The sequence below is a fragment of the Haemorhous mexicanus genome, chromosome 5 (assembly GCF_027477595.1).
Source record: "Haemorhous mexicanus isolate bHaeMex1 chromosome 5, bHaeMex1.pri, whole genome shotgun sequence".
NCBI classification, from domain to species: Eukaryota; Metazoa; Chordata; class Aves; order Passeriformes; family Fringillidae; genus Haemorhous; species Haemorhous mexicanus.
In genome coordinates this window covers 22943966-22966884 of record NC_082345.1, presented here as the reverse complement: position 1 = coordinate 22966884, position 22919 = coordinate 22943966, and the positions used below count along the sequence as shown (strand labels likewise).

General features: G+C 38.3%; 1 protein-coding gene across 1 annotated transcript in view; it reads right to left on the bottom strand.

The window, feature by feature from the left end:
- RFX4 (regulatory factor X4) overlaps window positions 1–22919 on the bottom strand; it is an 86388-nt gene that overhangs the window by 17616 nt on the left and 45853 nt on the right. The window contains exons 6-15 of the mRNA XM_059847865.1: window positions 20228–20441; window positions 19313–19390; window positions 17301–17464; window positions 15249–15349; window positions 13383–13441; window positions 11700–11844; window positions 8337–8431; window positions 6763–6880; window positions 2096–2215; window positions 677–838 (exon numbers count right to left, since the gene is read on the bottom strand). Of these exons, the coding sequence (XP_059703848.1) occupies window positions 677–838; window positions 2096–2215; window positions 6763–6880; window positions 8337–8431; window positions 11700–11844; window positions 13383–13441; window positions 15249–15349; window positions 17301–17464; window positions 19313–19390; window positions 20228–20441 (1256 nt within the window). The remainder of the gene's footprint in view (window positions 1–676; window positions 839–2095; window positions 2216–6762; window positions 6881–8336; window positions 8432–11699; window positions 11845–13382; window positions 13442–15248; window positions 15350–17300; window positions 17465–19312; window positions 19391–20227; window positions 20442–22919) is intronic.

Below are 22919 nucleotides of genomic sequence, written 5' to 3'. Positions count from 1 at the left end.
GAACACTGTATTTTGATCATACAGACAGACTATCCTACCCACATCCAAAAGGTAATGAGTTTTGCTCTAGAGCACAGAGGATGTTGGCCATTTATGCAGCTCAGATAAGGAGCTGGTTTTATTCTTACTGTTTTCTGTCAATCCTACCTACAAGTTTAAGCTGTCCCTTAAGCGCAGATTTTTTTCATTTGTGGGCCCACCAGAATACAACCACCTTATCAGCTGCCGTAATAAAGTATAACACTGAAAATAGGCTTCATACATGTAATTCCTAATCTCTAACATCAATTGATGAAAGTTGTCAGCAATGTGTTAAAGATTCCAAGAGAAACATGCACAGCTATTTAAACACATTTGGATGTTAAATATGTGTAAAGATACCCATCTGTTACTTTACCAGCCAGGAATTTCTGAACCACTAGTGATTTTGGATTTTGCAAACCTCACTAAACTTGAAATATTTGGCCTGCTTCCTTCAGGCATATAAAACATCCAAACATTAGATCTTTTTCCTGGTAGACTGCACATCACATGTGGGTACAGTGAGAACAGATTTCTGTCTTCGGAAGGCTTCTCATATCTTGCAAGCCAATACACCATATTCTGCAGCTCAGTTTTAGGAGACCAAGCACAAAAGCCACCCTCAAGCAGATTTATCTGCCAGAAGCCAACCTACCTGTAGTAGCTGTTATGCTGCCATACTCTGGGGACTGGTTATTGATTGGTGATGGGGCAGAGGGCCCTTCCACAGAGGTGGCAGATTTAGCTGGGGAGAATGGCGCTGGTGAGGGAGTTGGAGCAGCTGGTTCACTGAGAATAATTTCTTCTCGTATTTCTGCTGCAGAATGAGAGAAAACCCATCAAACATAGCTAAAGGTAGAGTCAAGGAACACTGAGAAACTTAAAAAACAATGCAAGCTGTTAGGTACTGCAGTGTGTATTTCAAGAAATACAGAGCAGGAACAAATCTTTGAAAGAAGTACTTCTATAATATTCACCATTACAACCTTCATTGTACCTCCAGAAGACCTCTTAAAGGAAAGAGCAATTTTTCCTGTTGCATAGGCAGGAAACTGGTGCATGGACAGCTTAAGTGTTACACTTCTATAATGTACTATTACGTATCTAAAATTAGGAGTCTGGTCTGAGTTAGGCATTCCTACACTTTCTAGAGATGTTGGAAAGAAACAGGAGTCTCCAGAGCATTCCTGTGGCTTTGGGCCGTGATCTTCTTTCTTTGTGGACTAAAAAAGGAGGATATTCTGGACAGGTTAAACTGCTATAAGTATGTGGAAAATATGCAAGAATAAACAACTTGTTTGTCAAAACCCCAAGAGGTTATGGCAGGGCAATGAATTAAATTCAAGTCTTGCACCATTCAAAAGATAGTACCCTAATTACTGAAATGTTTTTCTTCCCATAAATCTACAGGGTGATAAATTAAGCCACAGCTAAAATGGAGAATGAAACTTTCAAAGATGACAGAGATGCTTAATGTGCCAAAATTAATCGGAGATGGAAGTAAGGAAGATCACAGAGGACCTCTCATACAAGGGGTTGCCCAGAGCAGAAAAAACTAAAAGCAATCCCTGCTTGCTTCTGTTCTGGCAAGGCATTGTAGAGTGGAGCAGGACTCAGAATCTCCTCCTATACAGGCACTTAGAACGTAAGTGTACCAGAACAACAGCTTTGACATTTGTCTTTTCTCACTCCTGCTATCTCTTCCTCTTATTTAGACTGGTACAAATTCACTGATGTCAGTGAATGTATTAACACCGAGTCCATTGAAATTAAATGGTGGCTTAGAAAGATTAACTAAGATAAAAGGTTCAGTACAAAAATTTCTTACTGAAACACCAAGCAAGTGCTTAGGAATGGGGTTTCAGACATGCAGAGTGACACTGTGAGGCAGGCAGTTCTCTTTCAGAATTAACCAGGGATGCCTTCCAAATAATTTATTACACATCATGATAGAAGTGCTTTGCTCCTGGATAAGCCTCAGCAGGTTAGATAAGGATAAAGATATGTCTTAACATAAAAAGTAGAACAAACAGTGGAATAAAACAACAAATAATGAATAAAAGAACAGACTCACCTGTGCTTCCTTCTCCCTTCATTGCTCTCATTAGCTCATTAGCTTTCTCCTGACAATGGAGTGATTCTAGCAGGTACAATACGTAGTCATCAAACATCAAGTGAATAAGGTGAAAAGACCCTGGTAATAAAGTGAACAAATAAAAAAAAGCCATTGACTGTCTCAATACACTCATTAAACCAATTATTACAGTACTCAACACAAACAGCCCTGAATAAGGCTGCCTGCATGTACTGAAATATCTCTCTTACTCAAGGTAAGAGAGGTCAAAGTAAAACGAGGGAGTAGCAAACTGTTCATTCCTAGATTTATACTGGCTTCTACAACCAGGTGTGGTTTAGGGTGCAAGAAGACTACCTAGCTGAGAGCTGTCACTTGAAGGATTCTTCTTCTCCTACATTAGCACTGATTTTTTTTGCCAACTGCACTACAGTAGAATTGTTTCCGACTGTTTAAAGGACGTATCATTTTCTGTCAGAAGAATCTCAAGCTAGCTGCCTGGTATGAATTTTGGAACTACCTGCACAGAAGGAAAGTGAGTTGCTTCCCATAATTTATAAAGCATACGTATCAGAGATGGTGAAGAAATGTTTGCCCTAGATCACAAATCACAAGGAAAAAAAAAAAAAGAAAAAGATGTGTAAGAAGAGACTGCAGACATATTTTGGGGGGCAAAGTAAGAGAAGCGCAACATCAGAGCTAAGACATTGTGCTGTGCCCACCTGAAAGGACTAACACCCATCTGCAGGGGGACACTGACAAGTATCAAGGTGGAGTTTGTTCAATTTATGCAACAGACTCCATGACATTATGTACCTGTAGTAGTTCCAGGCAGGACTTTATCATACAATGTGTTTGGTTTTTTAAAGCTCTTTTGTTCATTTAGACTTGCCTGGAGTATTTAACACATGTTCATTTACATCACTAAGTAACTCTAATACATAAAGTACAATGAGGTTAAAATAATAGCTCATCCAGCAGCTAGCTTAAATCAGAGAAAAGTCATCATCTGAGATAGAAACAAAGATCAACTGCTGCCAGACAAAAAAAAAAAACAAACAAAAAACAAACCCAAAATACCTCATGTGGAGGTATTCCTTTGGAAATTCCATTATTGCATTTGAGGAGAAATACTTTCATGGGGAAAAAAGTTAGGTTTATCTTGAGATATTAGCTTTTATCACAATGAAGCACAACTACCCCTACTCCAACTACTGTATTCAAACATGCTGTTGTAGGGCAGAAGTGTTTTGAAAGACCAATACCCTTATTCAATTCTAGCAGGCAGTTCAGCTTTCAGAGTAGCTCTGAGCACATTCTTTTTCTTTGTGACCCTGATGGTCTTTGTGTTTCATTCCCTCCCTCCATGCCTGCATGGTTTTGTTGTCACTGATATGAGCTGGGCACACACACTGGGACATGAGCATGTGCCCCTGTGCTTTTGGGAAAGGCAGCACAGAAACAGGATACACCTGACTGCAACACCTTTGCCATGGGGAGGAAATCTCTGGCTGCTGGTGAACCTGAAGCATCCAGTTATTTGTTTCATGTGATTAAGCAGATCAAAATGGTAACAGGTTTTGCCAGACTTTCAAGGGTAAAAAGTGGGGATCTTCACTTAAGTACTGCAGAGAACCTGTTTTTAAAAATCCTGTGGGCTGAAAATCTTGCTGTATGAAGTTCTATTCAATTTAGCAATGCAATAAAGACAGCAGACATGGCTGAGCACCTTGTTACTGACCTAGGATTTCCCCAGTTGAAACCCAGATTTTCAAGAATCTCCACAAAATGCTCACTCTTCTCTTGACTTTACAGTTTTTCAGTGGGAAGTTTCTATTGACTCTAGTGCAGTTACTACTGAGAAGTAACTTCAAGGTAAGAAAAACAGGCTAAAATCCTGGCAAACTTCAAGTAGTGGTATAAAGCTCAGGGTGTTTATTATTTTCCATCAAACACCTTACTCACCCTTTATTTAAAAAAAAAGGAAAGTTGTTTGTATTTTCATAAAAATATTTGGAAGTGCAAACTCTAAACACTGTAGTGCTAGCAAGCAAACAACAAGAACCCAAGATATGGTATTTTAAAAAATGTCTTTGTTTTTGGGGGGTCTAATGCTTTATTTTGAAGACTTGGGGTTGGCAATAGTGAATGCAGCATTTAAAAACACTCCAGTGCCCTTGTCACTCTTTTGAATTTCTCTCTTCCTCCCCTATTATTTCTCCCACTCTGTATTTTTAAGCTCTGCAATGAGTTTTTGAGCTCAGATTTGCATGAAAGACACCAGACAAACAAGGTTTTCGTACTGAGTGCAACGAATGCAATATTTTTATATTTTTGAGTAAGTAGAATGAAATGTAAGCTGTAGAGTGAAGCTGATATGAGGGCATGCATTTCAGCCTCACAGTGAATGGCTATTCAGCACAATGTACCATTATTTATTCTGTGTTTGCAAGCTACTGTTTCTCACATGAAACTGTTGGGTTCTTTCAAGTCTATATTTAAGTACAGAAACGGATCCAGTTGTAAGCAGCAAAACAATAATTTCTTTAGGAAAAGGTAAGAAGTCATTCAAGAGACTGTAGGTACAGCAATAAATAGCACTTGGCTCCAATTTTCAGAGGTTAACAGAAATCATGGCAATGCCCAGCTAAGGCACAGTAAGTATCAGCATCTATTAAGAGATACAGCAATTATGTGTAAATAGTAAAACAACAGCGAGATTTCCAGATCTGGAGAAAATAACGGAATTTCTATTACTAATTAGTTACTTTATATACTGGGTGTATTACCCATACATTGCCACCAACTGTGCCTTTGATATGCATATACAGAAAAGAGGGAGGCAGGCAGAAAGAGAAAAAAGAGAGAGGAAGCAAGAGAGAGAGAGCAGCTTTTCTTTTCTGCCAGAGATTGTTTCAACCTGCCCATGTCACCATGCTTAAAAGCTTTGCAAATCAAATCTTTGTGCCAGTCACTCCAGTGCCATTTCCTTCAATCAGATTTTGGAATCATCTGTTTCAAAGGTAACAATATACTGTCCTGTACATAATAAAGATGCAATCATCTAACACATTATTTCACTTTTAAAAAAATTACACTATGAGCATCTGAGTCTACATTTGTTTAAGGTAGAAAAACTAATTACAAATCAGTCCACCGAAACAGTTCCCAATGCAGTAAAAATGCAAAACTTTTTATCTAAGTTAAGAGCAAAGTTATATTATGTGTGAATACTTAGAACGGTAAATCAGTCTTTGTTTCTCTCCACAGAACTCACTTAATAGATAAATAATTCAGAAAATCTAGAAAGAACTGTATAAATTAGGTGCAGGAAAGTTTCTGCCATCTAGCTCTGAGCTTTTTACATTCAGGGGTTATTCTTTTAGAACTTGCTCAACTCTAATTCACAAACAATATGTCAAATGGCTTTGCAGTGAAAGAATAGCATCATTAATGTAGATTATTATAAATTTGTGTCCATAGCTAAATAAAATTTATGGCACTTGTGTAGGGATAACCCAGGCTGCTGCCTGATAGGATAAGGATATGGTTTTGACGTTCAAAACTTCAGGGCTCCTCCTGCCTCCACTGGCAATGCACCTGAACGTGTTTGTGGTTTTTGCTGAAAATTATAATCACCTTGGGGACACTCACTATCCTGATGTCATTAACACCTGTTTGGAAAACTCTTTTACAGTGGAAATGAAAATAGTTTTTATATATTTTATAATATATAAACATATTATAAAAATAAATATTACATGCATTATAAATATATAAAATGTATTAAAAATATCATATTATATCTCACTGACAGTACCCCAATTTATACTACTAGATGGTTCTAAAAGCATAAAGGACACCAAAGCTCAGCCAGCAGAAAACCTTGCAGCTGTTGTTCAATGCAATACCCATATAAAACCATTCTTTATTGATCTTTCTAGAAACATATTCAGACAAATGTGCATTTGTAAAAAGCATCCCTCATGCAAAGTCTGGTCCCAAGTGACTAAATGTTCACACTCATGGCACACCAGTCAAGTCATTCTTGCTTCTGACTGATTTTAATCTGAACATTTTGTATCCGAGGACAAAGCCCCCTTTCAAACAGGGTGGAAAAGCAACATGATTTTTCATTTAAAAAGTAAAAATCTATTTTTTCATCCTACCTGACTTCTTAAGAAATGGAAGACACCCTCTCCAGGTTATAGAAGCACACTCACATTGCAAAGACCAGTTTCAAATGCTATGTCCTTTAAGAGGAGAGCTGGCAAAGTGTTTCACTGGAAAGCTTTTCATCCACTTCAGCACAAAGTCACCTCTCTTGGCTCAACACGTGGCCAGAGTGGTTTGGCTAAGCAGGCTCACTTTGCACTGAAGTGCATTAGGGAATGCTCCTGTAATGGACTCCCCCAGCTGCCATGTGATGAATCCCTGCAGCTCCTAACAGCAAACAGGAGAAGTAGCAACATTTTCATCTCCCCTGGCTGCGGCTTGCAGACAATCATCTAAGTGTTATTTCCAAATGTCAATAGCCCCAATCTATTTTTCAGTTGAGCACTGGACATGTGAAAACTGATTATGTTTTCACTTAAAATGTACATTACAAGCTGGCATAGAGATTTTTTTGACTGTGGCATGCAATTATTGCAACAAAATCCAAGTACCAAAGCTGGGTGCACTGTGCAAAGTCATGTCCCGGATCACTCGAGTGCCAAAACAGGACCACATCAGGAGAAACTGCTGAGCTACTTTCCTCAAAGAGCCTTTTCTCTTGACAGCTACCTGCAAGAAGAGAGATGTGCCTGACATGGAGAAACTTTTATTTCTATCAGCAGAACAGATGAATGATGCATATATCCACCTTCTCTTTTTACACTGAAAAACTACTTACCACTATCTTCACATTAAAATATACACTACAAATTAGAAAAGCCAAACTCAAAATGGCCTTAAACAGAAAACCACCTTATAACCATGGACAACCTTCAGAAAGAGGAAACAATAAAGTATTGTTCAAGACTGGATCTCCTTTATACATGATAAAAGGACTGCAAAAAAATTGCTCAGATCTTCATCTTAACCTAATTACTAACATGTTCCTTCTCGCTTCCTAGTCAAGGAAGCAATTTATAATCAATTTTTGATTTGCACTGCAAATTTATATTGCTATTTCAAATGAGATTTATTATTGAATGTAAAGTTTTTGGTTCCTTCTTGTTTTTATTTTTGTGAATTCACTTAGTCATTTTACTAAGAAAAATATTTTCCAGAAAGCACACTTTAGGCATTAACTCTTCAAAAATGTATTTATTATAGCCATATGTGACTTAAAAGATTCACCATTCAGCTACTAAAATTAATTTATTACAATTCATGCCAAGTTTTTTATTAAAATTAACAGCTCTAGCCTGAATTTCAAATTGCATTCCACTGACTAGAAGAGAAGTTTCCCAAAACAATCAAAGTATTTCAAGTAATCTGGACAATTATTTGTTTCCTATATGGCTATTTTGCAGCAGAGGGAGAGGCAGAGGCAGCATATTTTGGTTTGTTTTGGATTTACTTCAGAGCCCTAACAACTGGAATGAAGAGTTGAAATTCTAACAGAACATCCTAATGCAAAGAAGTAACAAAAGGTAAAATAGTTGGTTACACATTTTCATACTCTATGTAAAATTATGGTGATGCCGGATCGTTTTTGAAAATACATTTTAAAGCTTTGTTAGCAGGTTTCTCCATGTACTTTACTGAAAATAAAATACAATTCTTTGGTATTCCATATCAGCTCAAAAGGAACATAAATGTGTCCTTGACTGGATGGCAATGTAGACTTTCACATTTGACTGTATATAGATGAATTAGCTAGCTTAAATATCCTTTTCATTAAAATCTTAAAAGGCCAGATTATGTTTTTCTTTGCACTGTACCACTAGGATGACTCTGACTCTGAATTCAACTCTCCATATCCCTGGAAATATTGATTTGATTGGAAACCTCAACCCTGTTCATTTTTGAATACACTCTTTTGGAATAAAATAAACAAGAGCAGAATAAAGCAAAATCCTGAATGTGAGCTATTCTCCATGAAAACCGGTGAGATCTCACCCACTACTGCTTTAGTCCTGCTCATTACCAACTCTTTTTTTGTTGTTGTTGTTATTATTTTTGCTTTTTCTAAAAATGTATTACCTGAATAGAGATCATAATGCACATCAGTGACTCACTCCTCCTTACCAACCTTTACAACACATCTGTCCACCATGGAATCCAGCCACTCAATGTACGACTCAATGGGGGACTGCTCCTCCAAAAGGTGATCAAACTCCTGATACACTGGCACACAAAACGAAACAAAAAAAAGAGCCCACCTTAGAACTTGAATTCTGTTTCAAACAAAAGAAAAACAAATCACAAAAGGCTACCAAAAGAATCGCAAGTTTTCTGTGTTTTTTTTAATAATAGATTGCTTAACTGAAATAAATGCATCTTTCCTGGTGCTGACCCAAAAAGTTTGCTGGGTCTCTTATTTTGTATCTACTGAAAGTGATGAGGTCATTGAAAGTTTTTTTTAATGCAAGTCAATCAGAACCTATTTTTAAATTAGTTGTTTTAAGTTGTCTAGCGTTCCCAGAAGTGAAATGTTTACGGTGTTCTCTATGACGAATGAGAAACTAGGCCTTGGCCCCAGTGATGAAAAAATATCATGCATGAAATTGATTTACAAATGCATAAAGAATCTTCTCGGCACCAAGTGAATGAATATTGTTGATAGGGCGCTCATCTCCATAATGCTGTAGTTGCAAAAATGATTTAACTGCTGCAAATCATCTATTTGCAATCTCAGACACACACACACAGAATGTCCATAAACTTCTTCAAAACAAACTGCTATCAGTGGAGAAATACTCTACTTATTATGAAGAAGAGTTGCAAAAGGCAACCTGTGTACTCTTTGATCTTTTCCAAGTACACATATTAATATTTCAATACAAAAAGTTAAAAAGTCATTCAATAGCAGTCCTTAAAACTTCAAGCCTCATTTACATATAAGAACCAATGGCTGGAAGACAAAGAATCATGGGCTTTGACACCTTAACAAACTAATTCTTCAACTCAGCTAAGATAAAAGGCCCACTAGGTCAAGATGAAAGATACTTCCTATCTACTGTGTTACAGGATGATTTCAATGCGCTAAGCAATTCCATTTACAACTAATTATAAATAACAGGAGGAAGGAATTTCTCTCCATAGGAAAGATAGTTAAGGGGGTGCAGGAGGCAAAGCGTAGAGATGATAGCTAAGGAAATGAGCCAGAGAGGCTATACAAAAATAATGCAAAGAACACCTCTCTGATTCTGTTGGATCAGGAGGATGAGCAGGAATGCATTTGCTAAACACCTGACTACAACTTTGTTTAACTGAGACTTGGAAAGGCTGAGTTACCAGAAACATTAGTAGAGGAAGAAGGGAAATGATGTTTGTGCCACCCTCATCTTCTTTCATTCTTTTATTGAATGGGCAACCTCCCTTTATTCAGAACAGGATCACAGAGAAATCTAAATGTTGTCTCCTTACCTGAGTATTTGGCTGGACAAAAACTGCCTGATACAACAGATGAAGTAATTCATATGCTGTGCAAAGAGGGGAGCAAGAGCAGAAAAACAAATCAGTTGCCTGCTTTGCTGCTGGAGCAATGCAACTGTGTACAACAACCTATTTGAGAAAATTAGACGTTTAGCCTTTAGTGATTGCTAAAAATACCTCAACAGGATCTGAGAATGAGGGAATAAAGCAGAAATCATGTCAGAGGTAGGTAGTCCAGCAGAATAGGAAAGAGGTTCTTTTATACCCAGTGATTTTTTTCTGTTTCTTTATCAGTTTGTTCATAGGCTTATAAACCTGGGAGTTTTTTCTCTACTTATAGTAGCTGAAATTGTACCTCCTTGATTCTTAGTAACAAGAGTATGAAAATAGGCCTTAAATTGATGCCATATAAGTCATACTAGGCATAGTGAAAAAATCTTTGGTCAAGCAGAATAAACATCAAACATGGGGGGGGAAATCTAAGTCCTGGAATATTCTCTATACATCTCTCAACACCTCATTGGCATCCCATCTTATGAGCTATTAGCTTACCATTTCTGAATAACTTTTTATTGGACTATAAAGGTCTAAAATACAGAAAAACTTGCACAAATACAACAGCATTCAGGAAAATTCTGTTTGGTTTTATTACGCTAATAGCACATACGCAAGAAGATTCCTTAAACATTAGGGATGTTCTGAATGGCAAGCAAAATGTTGCTGCTACTAAGGAGTATAACTTTGAAAATTCTTTTTTCTTTTGCCAGTGGTATGATGCTGGATAGATCTTGAAAACGTAACAGATGACAGAAGGATTTGCTCAGCTTCTGGACTTCAGTCTCACTGTATACGACCTTCTTTGCTGCCATGTTGAATTCTTATCTCCTCAAAAGGGAAGAGGGCCATGAAATGAATCAAGAGTGAAGAAGAGAGGAAAGAATACCAAGAACCTCTCCCTGGAAAACAGAGCTAACAGAGAATGCAAGGCCCATCACTGAACAAAGGAGAAGAATTCAAGTGTTAACGCAGTAGGATGACTGTCACAGTCAGCCTTGTAGGGTCCAGGGTACATGTGAAGGTGTTACACCTTGTCTTCCTAGCCACTTCCTGAAAGAGTTACCTCACTAGCAGACCTACCCTTGCTGGGCTCCCACAAGTGGTTGCCTGGGTTGTGCCCTGTTCAGGCAGATTCTGGGTAAAAGATGACTGGTCCTCTTCAGGAGAGAGATGGCAATACAACAGGCAGGTTCACAGGAAGTGAGGTTATGTGAAGGATGTTAAAGATATCTGTTGCCTCCAAACTACAAAACTCAGTGTGCTTTGGGTTACGCCTGATCTTATAACTATGCAACACTTGCTGCATGATGGAAGGAATATTTTGTATTTGCAAAAGCTCTTTAATTGTAAAACCAATTTGCCAATATCTCCAAAGTCACTTTCAAGTCCATACCCTTCACTATACTAGACAGAAACTAAATTATCCAATGAGCTTGTCTGATATGGGACTTCTATTTAGTCATAACAGTTCAGGGCAAAAGCTTAACCCACCAAATGCTCTTGATTATGAAAACACTGTGTAAAAAGGAGCTTTTTATAAACAAGTTTACAAGGGACTCAAATACACAGCCACTTAAGTGTCAAAGCCATTCAAAAGACAATTCTCCTGCAATTTTATAGCAGGAAAGATTGGACTTTTACACAATCAATGGTTAACTCATAGATTTAGTTTGCTCAGGTTCATGAAAAAAAAAAAAAACCTCCTGAATTTGGGTGCTAGTTTTGTGCCACTGTTTGTTCTGGGAACTAGAAAGGAATGCATCACAGAATGGTGCCCAGATCTTTGCCCCAAAACATAAGACCTTGACAGGGCTTTGCCTTACATTTTGGTAAATGTCTTTATATTTATCTTAAGCCTCCAAGCAAACCAATGGCTGAAAAACCAGCACTACTTTCTCTGAGCGTTGTTCACAGCAGGAAGCCAAGTTCACCTGGCTTTATTTGAAGATTCTGCTCTTACATTGTATGATGAGCTTTCTGTGTTCCTCCCGTGAATCCTCCATAGTATAGAGGGTTTGTTTGGTAATGCTATTCAGATCCACATTCCTCCAGTCCTCCAGCATTTGAAATGTGATGTCTGCACTGTGGATCACTGTTCTTGATGCCTGTAATCCAATTCAATCTATTCATTAGTTCATGCTTTATTAGGTTAAAAAATAGGCTTTATCCCCTTTTATGCTTCCTTAGCTGGGCTCACTAAGTTCATTCTCCTCATGGACCCCCACCCACCAAATTGATGTCTTATGGATATTACAGGGCCCTCTAACAAGAGAACTCTTCAGTCATTTTGCCTGCTTTAATCAACTGCAAGTATTTTGACTGCATCCACCACAAACCATAATGAGCAACACTAATCTGATGCTGCCATTGCTAGACCCCTTAATGTCTAACAGCTCTGCTGGTTATCATTTCAAGCTTCAGAAGAAAAAAAAATCAAACCAATACCAAAAAAACCCCACTCAGGTTTGCACCCTCCCCTCTCCCAATCTGTGAAGATTCTCATTCTTCCCTCAGGCACATGAAAAGGTTATAAGGCATCCTCATCAGGTCTGTGTCTTGGCTGATTGTGACAGGGATCTGCTGCTGGTAATGAGGAGGATGGACAGAGTAAAGGAACTGACACAAGGCCATGGTCATATACACAGATCTCTGTAAGTGAAGCAGAGATGACAACACACACCAAGGTTATCAGCTTCCCCAAGGGAGTGATGCACTTGAAGAGTTCTTCACCTAAGAGGTTTGATCCCAGGTTTGAGGCAGAAGATTGTGGTTTCTTTATCTTCATTTCCTCTGAATGGATATGGACCTCCAGGGTGCAGTGATGATCTATGGTATTTGGGGATAGGTAGCTCAAGTATCTCTGTCTCCACCACTAAAATAATGGCAGAAAAAACCTACAAAAAAAATTCCTTGCAGGAGTCTTTTCTATTTCCCTAGAGCTTCTTTCTGTGGGATTCACCCCTCACAGGGTTAACCTGGGGTTTTGGATATACCTTCCAAAAGTGGAGCTTTTAGGTGACAGGGAAAATAACCTATTCCTGCCAATAAATGCATGAAACATTAATGAATTCAACGCATTCTCTCCCTTTTTATACTACACAGAATTTGGCTTCGTGACTTTTTACAGGTAATTCTGATGTAAACTGGGGAAAACCAAACACTTTGGAGCAGCTTCTATATTCACTTGCTGTGGTTACAAGAACAAGTCTATTTAAAACCCAATTCAGCTGTTTTCCCTTTTACTAATTTGCATTTAATTTGTAACATACAATTAGACTTGGAATGTATTGTTGGGCATGTAGAAATTTTTCTTGCTTTGCAACTGGCCTAATACAAGCAGCTCTGAAATCAATGGAATGTCTCTCATTTATTTCTTGGAAATGAACCATCTCTTCAAATCAAATAATAATTTTGTTTCATGAAAGTACCCTGCTGAATTGAATGATCAGGGGTTGCCAGTTGTCTAGAAAAGCTTTCTTCAGTGATTACTTTTGATTTTGTAGAGGTAGCCGCAACAAATATTGGAGACAAACTGCTAATGTGATCTCCTCCTCTGAATAAAGTCCAACCTGTCAATTCATAAAATTATTTGAAAAGTCTGTAAAAAGGGCATTCATCAAACCTGAGAAACTGAAATACTTACTTGGCAGAGATGATTTAGTGATGTCTGTCGCCGTAGTATTTGTGAGAATCTTCTGGACACTGCAGGAAAGATGAGATACATATTTACATACTGTGCTAAATAAGGATAATTATTTCAGAAAGTATTAAACAAGAACAACAACAAAAAATATATATCCAGTTTCCTATACAAAATTGTGGCTACATGAAATGCACTCAGCTAGCCCAGCTTTAACGTATTTTAAACCTTGACCTAAACCCTTAAATCTGGATGCTCAATCAATTTTACAGAGGCATATTACAAGCAATTATTTATAGATGTTGTGAATAATGACACGACAAGAGAAACAGAGGACAATGGAAAAGCTTTGCTTGTTCAGCATAGCGAATTTTCTCTTGCTACACAAAGGAGCTAGAGAACAGAAAGAACTATTTAACAGAAAGAAAAATGTTGGTGCAAGAATAAGTGCACATAAAATAACAATGGCTACATTATGGGTGGAAATGAGAAAAGGTTGCTAAATCTTCATGCAATTAAGTTTTGGAGGAGTCTTTTGACTGGACTAGTAGGGGCTAAACTCTGATCCAGTTTCAGGTAGAATTTGATCAAAGTTTCTCAAAACAATTTGCATTACATACTAATACGTTATGGGCTAAAATGGTCCAGGAGGAACTTGCCAGTCCTCTGTTCCCAGTTTAGCTCTTTGTTTGCAAGTGATAGGGACCTTGTATTAAAATATTTCCTATTCTTGGAAAATGAACATTCTTTTAAAATGTTGTATTGTGCATTTCTTTGTCTGAGATCAGTGCCTTGGAAACTGCAAAAATGACCAAAGCTTGCAGTTCCTCCTGTCAGTACCTCCACTGGCAGTGTACCCTATCACAAATTCTGATGAGGAGGAAGAAGCTGCAGAATCAACAAAGGCCCATGTAAAAGGCAGGGAGCACACAGTATTTTCCTTATATCAAAAGGACCATATTTGCAGATCTATCCAAAGAGAAGTTAGATGTCGTCACAGAGTAAGCTTTCCCTCCATACTGTGTATAAAGGCAGTTAAATAATACAGATTGAGAACAACTAGAGAGTGTACTGTCCATCTCTTTCTGTTTGCCTGTAAGATTGGCAAAGATTTTGCTGTTGAAGATTCTTGATATTTTTGAATGGAAAAAAGATGTGGTAAAGCATATTTTCAGTTCAGACGATTTAATTTTTAAAACAAATTAGTAAACAGTTCAAAACACCCTGAAATTAGTTGTTCCAACTTCCATCCTGACTGTTCTCAGTAACATATACACCTAATTTTCCACGCTGATCAAAATAGTTAATCCTTCTCCTAAATTAGTTTTTTTTTTTCCCCTTTAACTTTGTGGTGTGGAATTTAGTGCTCATGAAAGGCGAAGAATTGAGAGCTGTGAAATAAAGCAGGCTTTATCAATAGGTGATGTGCACTGCAGGCATCTACAAAGCACATTTGAAAAGGACTAGTGCCCTTTCCTGCGGTGACAGGGTAATTTGATCTCCTTCATTTCTAACTCTGGCACTTTTTTGAGCAAGGGCCTCAAGCTGTATTCAAATTCTGCTAGCCTAAGGGTTTGTTTAATAATTTTCTTTGCCTAATATCATCCTTAATGTTTGCTTACTATCAACAAAATTAATTTCTTATCAGAATCCACAAGAAAGGAAAATAAATTCTCATTTTGAGTGGTGCCTCATTTCACTAAATGAGATTGGTTCTCATTAATAAGTGGAAATTCTTAGTGAATGCAAAATTTATAATGATGACAGGTTTTAATTCCTAAAAGAACACTAGTCTCACTTCCAATTAATTTGTGATCAATAAACATTATCCTTCCCAGTTTAACAGGAGAGATATTGGGCAATACATACACTCAAATTTAGTATTTCGTAGGTTTTCCGGTAAATCATGGAGAGCTACTTTCAGCCACTCATCCAGTTGCTTCGCAAACTTTCGAATCACCTGTGTCAAACTGAAAAAAGAAGTCACAACATCACACCGTGTTTACTCTATGCATTGCACTATAAAAGCTGTGAACGTGTGAAGACCATGAGTCATTTATTTACAACTCATTATTATGCAGAGTTGCTAACATATTTTGGTTTGTAGGCATGAAGAAAAATTTCTGAAACTTCTGACAACTTTTGCAAGAAAGGCAAAATTTATCACCATGGTCAAAACCTCCCATCTCTGTTCGGCAATTTGATACAAACAGTATTTTTATTTTAAATAAAATCATTCCCACTCTCTACAAATATGAATTCACAGCTGTTTAAAGAAGACAATAAATCAAAGCTCGGATTTCAGCTCAGTTATGCCCACATTTATATAGATGTACAAGGGGATATTCAAGTGGAGCAACAACCAATTCTGCTGCAGGCCAGAGCCAGTTAGTGAGCGATGATGGTGGTGGGGAGGAATTTTCAGGCCAAGCACACACAGGTGGGGGAACTGGAGGTAGAGCAGGACCTGCCTGCTTAGCCGTGCACCGAACTGGAACTTTCCCACACAAGTGAAATTTCTCTCTTCTTTCTTGCTACTGTTTCCTGATGGTTCCATCATTTCCTATTAAACTTGGTAGGCAGCTCATTCTGCCCTTCTCATAGGAATCTTCAGTAAAAAAAGACAGTTCCTAGGAACACTTGCAGAGTGTTGTGCAGAGGATTCTAAGAGTTGGCTCTGACAGGCAAAGCTGCACTGCCTGTAGCAATGCTAGAAATGCACAAATGAGAGAGAAAAGATACAAGGAACTTCTCCCTTTCAACAAAGAAGCTTTTTCTGTTTGTACTCCTAGCACACTGCATGGACAACAAAGTGGTAAAATAAACATGGCCATCAGCCTGCTCTGCTCCACAGAAACACCCATAGAGAACAGGGGATGGAGGACAACTGCTGGGCTCACTAAAAATGCCTTTTCTGGATAGCCAGAATTTGTTCCCTGGAAGTATCTCAGGGGATTCTGGCTGAGTCAGCAAGATTTCCTTCAGGAGCTTCCATTGCAATGAGACCCTTCTTCACCCCCTCCAGTGCAGGCTATGGCTTAATAGCCACAATCTGGCCCTTTATATGCATTACAAAAGTTTATATTCAACTCAAGTCTCTCCTTATTTGCTATGAAAGAACTAAGCAGCTTGAGAAAAGGACTGCTGTTCTGTTTAATCCTTCCAATAGACTGGGGAGGGGTGAGGGGCAAAGACTGTAAAAATGTATATGTCTTATCAAGAACAGCCTATGCTTTTAGCAGATGTCTTGTGTAAAATACTTTCACTTTAGCAGTCATGAAATGCACATAGGAGAGCAGAACAACATTGTGAAAACATTTTCCTTGATAAGAGAAACTTTAAAATATTAAGGGCTAAACACACAGTACCAATAAAAAACTCCTAGAGCAATATTCTTAACAAATTACTCCATCAGTCAAATAATATTGAAGGTGCACAAGACTATTTAGAAAAAGATGGCTTCCTGAGGAGCACACAAGTAAAACCAGAGGGGAAAACATGTTGACTGCACTCAGTGATTACACTTTTTGCTGTGGATTATTGACCTCTGTCCTACTTTACCTCTATGAACAAGAATTCTTGGACTCACACGAACTCCAGGTAGGAAGAGACCAGCTGAAATCTACTACATGGATTGGAATAGTGAATTTAGTTTGGGTTTAACTGAACATTAAGAAACCAAGAAGAATGTGGTATCCTTCATCACATAAACCCCCCCAACCCTCCAAGTCTTTCATAATACAAGTCTTGTTAAAATCTGAGCATCTTTTCGGGAACATGTAAGCTCTTCAACTCCTTTCAAATGACACTGTGATTTAAAGTCAGAAAACGAGTGGCAGCGAGCCGCTCTCTGAGAACTGGTATCATTCTTGAAGAAAAGGAATATTAACAAAGACAGCTGAGCTAGAAGGGGTCAGTTACCTGTCAGGTAAGGCTTGTAGTACAGTTGGCATCAAAACTCCAGAAATTGCCTTGTACAGAATTGAGTCACAAACTCCCACTATATTCACTACGGTTGAAGAACCCAGTACGGGCAGCATATGAGGAGGCATCCCTTGCCAAAAGTGCAGAAGAAAACTTTGAACCTGCAATCACGAGAAGAAGCAGGAATGTTAAAATTAAAATAATCAAAGGCCACAAATATCATTCCCTTTAAATTATCATGCTTATACAGCTTTTGTTTTAGAGGTGGGCTAATGGGGTGCAACATAGGCAAGGCATGTTCTTTTACTACACAGGCTCATACTGTAATGCAGCACAAAATGGGATAATCAGCCAAAGGGTGAGGAGACACTCGAGGTTGGTGACAGGGAGTCTTTGTGTCACTGAAGTAGAGACACCCATGGGAATCACTGGATTTTTATCTTCCATCAGTGGCTGATGAGTTTAGCTCTTTGGCTTCCACATGTCAAGCCTTTTTCTCTCTCTTTGCACTATGTCCCTGTGTACAAAGGAATGCAATCTAGGACGGGAGGGAGGGTGGGAGGGAGGGAAGGAGGGAGGGAGGGAGGGAGGGAGGGAGGGAGGGAAAGGTAGCAAATGGCTTACAAGGGTCAATATACCATATTCTGTCTTTGCTTTGGAAAGAAACACTACACTTTTGGATTTTATCTTTCCTCCACTATGAAGGAAAGTGGAGAAAAAGTGGTGAAAGGCAAAGAAAACAAAAAAAGGGGAGAGATTTCAGACACAGCAAAATATACCTCTGAAAATTTGAATGTAGGATATAAAGGTGTTATTCAGAGAATGATATGATCAGTTCCACAGGGGTCAGAACACCAGCACTCACGAATTATAACTTTCTGCACACACTCTGTAGTGAAGTAAGCAACCATACCATGTGCAGCTGAGAGTATTTGCCATTTATATATTGCTGCTGCTCAGCCCCTTCCCTACCCTAGATCCTGATATAACTAATAAAATACAGCATCTTGCTCTTAAGAAACTATTCTGAGACTCGCCCACCTAAATGTCCTGAATGAGTCAAGTATTTTTCTCACATGGAAAATTCTAGACTCAGTACAGTAGTGCAAAACTAGATTTAAACCAGAAGAATGTGAGAATTAAAGAAGAAAAGCAAGGAATTTTCTCCTATTGTTCAGAAGAGAGAGTCAAAAGACCCATTTCCTTTGATTTGTTTTTCTCCAGGATCTGAATATCATATTTTAATCAGGTCCTCAGTATCTCCATAGCCAGATTTGTTATGCTAGATAAGAAGCCATCTTCCCATGTAATATAAACCTGCTTGCACTCCAGAAACATTTTATTTTTCAGCTCTAATTATAGAGCTGTCTGCATCCACTGCCAGCAACCCCTCAGATTCAGTAAGATATGAACAGGTACAAGCCTTATCCATCTCTAAGAGATGGTATTCACTGCTGAGCAGTGTGTGTGTGTGTGTTCCTAGCTGCACTGCAGTACAACAGAGCAACTGGAGACTTCTGCTATGGCTCTCCGGGATATCAGGGAGGCTGTAATCCCCCCACCACTCTGCATTGCTGTTAACAGACCAGCAGAGCCCACTGTTGGTGCTGTGACACCTGCCCTGGCTCTGCTGAGCACACAGAGGAACTCCTTCAGACAGCTCAGTCCCAACAAAAAGCTTTGAAAAGTTTTGGTGGACACACTTCTCAAGTTGTAAGAACTGGATTGTCCAACATCTTGTAAGGGGATATTGCTACCTTAATCCTGCTGGAGAACAGAGGGCAAAAACATTCTCATTGCTTTTGTTCCTCCAACTCACCCAGCATTATAAGTGAGATTTAGTGCTATCAGTCACATATTAGATAGTCAAGTACAGCTATTGTTCCTTGATCCTGAAAAGCACTGAGCATCACAAACCCCTAAGTCTGTAATATAACATAAAAAATGAGGTCTAAAATCCATTGATACCTAATGGATCAGAAAACTGCAACTGCAGTTTCTAACCATACCTCATCAAAGTTTGCTCTTATTACAGTGTCCAGTATCCTCTGACAGTGAGTCCTATACATCATAATAAAGGTAGAAACCTGAAAAAGAATGGAGACACACAAAAGTTCATTCTGCTTTAAGAAATCCTCTTTTAAAATACCAGAACACAGAGCACAGAAAAAGCAAGGTTTTTCCTTATCGATGTGCAACTTGATGTGCAAAAATAATTAGTTAAATTGTATTTAGATTAGCTGCAAGATGAGGTTTTTCTCAAAAGTAAATTCTCTCTTTGAATTAATGGATTTTTCTGTCAATAGGATTCTTCAAATGTAAGAGGAGCAAAAAGCCTCAGTGAGATCAAAGACAAGAATGTGGTCCTAATTAGGACATAAAGAACTAAAAAACCCTATTCTTTTGTCCACTTCACATTGATACTACACATGTGAATAGAACCAAAAACCTAGCAAGCTCAGCCAAGAGGAGCCAGAGCACTTTTTTCATATGTGCAGATAGGATTCTCTGAATTTCTACTCTAGAAGAAAAAATTCGGTAAGTCTTTCTCTACTCAAGAAGCATTAGAACTGTTTGTCAGTTTGCTATCAAGTGTGTTCACAGATTAGAGGGCTGCAACATATTTTAAAAGTTGCCCGCAAACATCACATAATTTTAAAAGTTGCCCTGCTGTCTGTAATGTAACTTTAAAAAAAACTTGCACAGGCGTTACAAATATTGTACAGCTGATAGTGTCAGCTCCCCTTTTTAAGGGAAGATATTTCTTCCTATTAGATGAAGTAATTCAGCCCCCCATAAATCAAGTCAAGACATTATTAAACTTACTCCTGTTTTAAGTCTTTATATATTAAACAAAGCTTTCATCCAGTGCAGGGGGAAAAAAGAAACCAAGACAAGCTGAGAAAAGATTTCCAAAGTGTTACCTTCTCCTCTGGCAGACTAGCTGGCAGATTTAAATCTTTGACATTTGGAAACTCTGGCAGCAATGTTCCCAGTTTGGATCGTGGTGAATACGCCACTGTCTGTTTGGTTACTTCTTTTTTTCCCGTTTCGTTGACCCAGGCTGCTCCTTTTTTAGAATACATCACGTCATAATACTGGGAGTTTTCTTTCACTGCAATCCCATAATAATGGTACCTGATACATAGAGATGTGTATTTTATAAAGCAGATTGTTTGAAAATTAAAGAAAAATATATGGAGGCAAGGGAAACTGATCATGCAAATGATTTCTAGAGCAAAAAAGACTGAGCAACAGTTTATACATTATTAACAAGCATTGATTCAGCCACAGAACACGGTGGTAATATATTGAGCTTCCAATTTTCATTCTTTATGGCAAAAGTAAGGTGACTCACTTGTAGGGCAGGAAAATTATGTACTTCCATTTTTTCACCTTGGTAAAAAAAAAAAAGTATCCTAAAGCTACTTGTTGGCAGAGCTCTGCTGTGCAGCTGCTCCTTTAGTTCAGCAATAAGCAGAGGTACAGACCCTCTGAACTATCCCTTCTGTTGTTATGTCAGCTCCCTGAGTCTCAGGCTGTTGAGGGCTGGTTTGGTCCTTGAAATGCACAAGTCTTTGTTGCAAATGAGTTGATCAGAAATGTTTCAAAAATTGAAAACACCTGAATTTTCAAAAAAAAAAAAGAGGCGGGGAAAGGCTTGTGCTGGAAAGCAATGAATGACAGGAAATGTACAGTTCCAATTATTTGCTGCACACCCTAGAATCAGCAATGGGCTTTGATCAGCGAGAGATAGGACACAGCATTAACTCTCTCTGTGAGGCCACTCTGGGAATTACAGTGTGGCTGTGCAATGGAAACAGATTGGTGGGAAAAGTTTGTACTACCCCTCAGCTTTATTATAGGTGCTGGTGGAAGCACTGGTTATCAAGCAAAACTCTTGCATCAAAGCAGCAGGGATTTTATCTTAGTCCTTCTGTAAGTTCCTAACTTTTATTTCAGTTTCTCAGCTGCAGGCACCCAACCCATCAACTAAATTAGTAGTGATTACAAAATGCACCACAAGATTGCATTGCTAGTATACTTTTGCTTCAGCCAAATCCTACACAGATTTTTCAGTGATCCTCCACTTCTCTCCTTACAGCCTATCAGATCATCATGAGACTCTGTCTTCTGGATCCCACTATGATGGCACAAGAAATTTCCATCTCTGGATGCTTCTTTGACTCTTCAGTCAGTTACTATTTCAGAGTGCTGACACCAAATCTGTTCATTCAAACAGACACAAATTCACTTGAGGCAGTTCTACAAAGGTCATCAATTAAATTAATTAAAGAGTAGCACGTAAGTGATGGTAGTTTAAACTAACTGGTGACTTTTCCTTTTCCACAGATCTGTGCATGTCATAATCCCAAGCAGAAAATAGTGGTAAAGAGCTGAAAGCCCAAACTCTTCTACCAGCTGACATGGGCTGAGAGGAGGCCTGGGGTGATGCAGGAAATTTCTAGTACATGGTTTCTGGCCATACCTACTGATGACATTCCCTACTTTCCATTAAAAACAAAAGCTATCTTGAACTCAACATTGAAGAATCCAAGTGACATTTCTTAAAACATTCCACTGACATGGCATGAATGGAATTTTCTAGCTTCAATACCTGAGAAAGCAACAGTACTGGCTCCAAATTTTCCCATCAGAGCTTAGATCAAAACATGCATTCCATACAAGAAACCAGCTCCAGAATGTTCCTAACCTGTTACAGGTAACCAAGGGCAAGGGGTTACAACACCAGCTGTAGAAGTTTGGCGCTTTTTTAAATTTTCTTTTTAGCTTAAAGGGTAACACCTCCAGCTCTTGGTTTAAGTGCCCAATTTAGTACTTGGCAGCTGCCAGGTGAGCACTGCACATAAGGGCCATAAAATTCACACATGGCCTGTGTGCTGCATCTGGGGTAGGGGAACCCAAAAGGAAACGCTGTGGGGAGCCAGCAGCACAAATTGCTCAGGGAAGGGCTGGAAGAGGGAAAAAGTCAGAACAAGTGGGACTGAAAGGCTTGTATAAGTTAAACTTAAATTCATTTAAACATAATTTAAACTTTAAACATGGGTCAGTCTTGTATGAAGTTTTGTCTAAAATCAGTGAAAGGAAAAAAAAAAAAAAACAAGCCTGGAAAATGTAGTAGAATTTCACTGTGCAGTGTTTGATTCCTGGTATATTTCATTTGGTAGTAAACTGCAGGAAAGAGGTTTCCATGTAGCTTCCAAATCACTTAGACAGCAGCAGCAAAATTAACTCAAAAATTTTTCTACATAGCTTCTTTTTTCATTAATTTTACTATCCTGAAGTGCAAAAATTCACTGGAGTAGTTGACACAGATTATTTACTGATTATTTTTTGTATTCCTATCAGTAAAAAACCCCCTCAACTTAGTTCAATAAACAGGGCTTGAATGTTTGATATGTAGAAGAATAATATGCAGACAACAAAATCGTTTTTGTTAAAGTGAAATACTTTTTACCCTCATTGATCTCTTATATACATCATTCCTTTAAAAAAAGAAGAAAAATTCCCTTCACACCATGTGGCTTCCACTCATACCTTGTGTACCAAATTGAAGAGTTTCAGACTACAATACAGAAAGAAATCGCCTTTTAT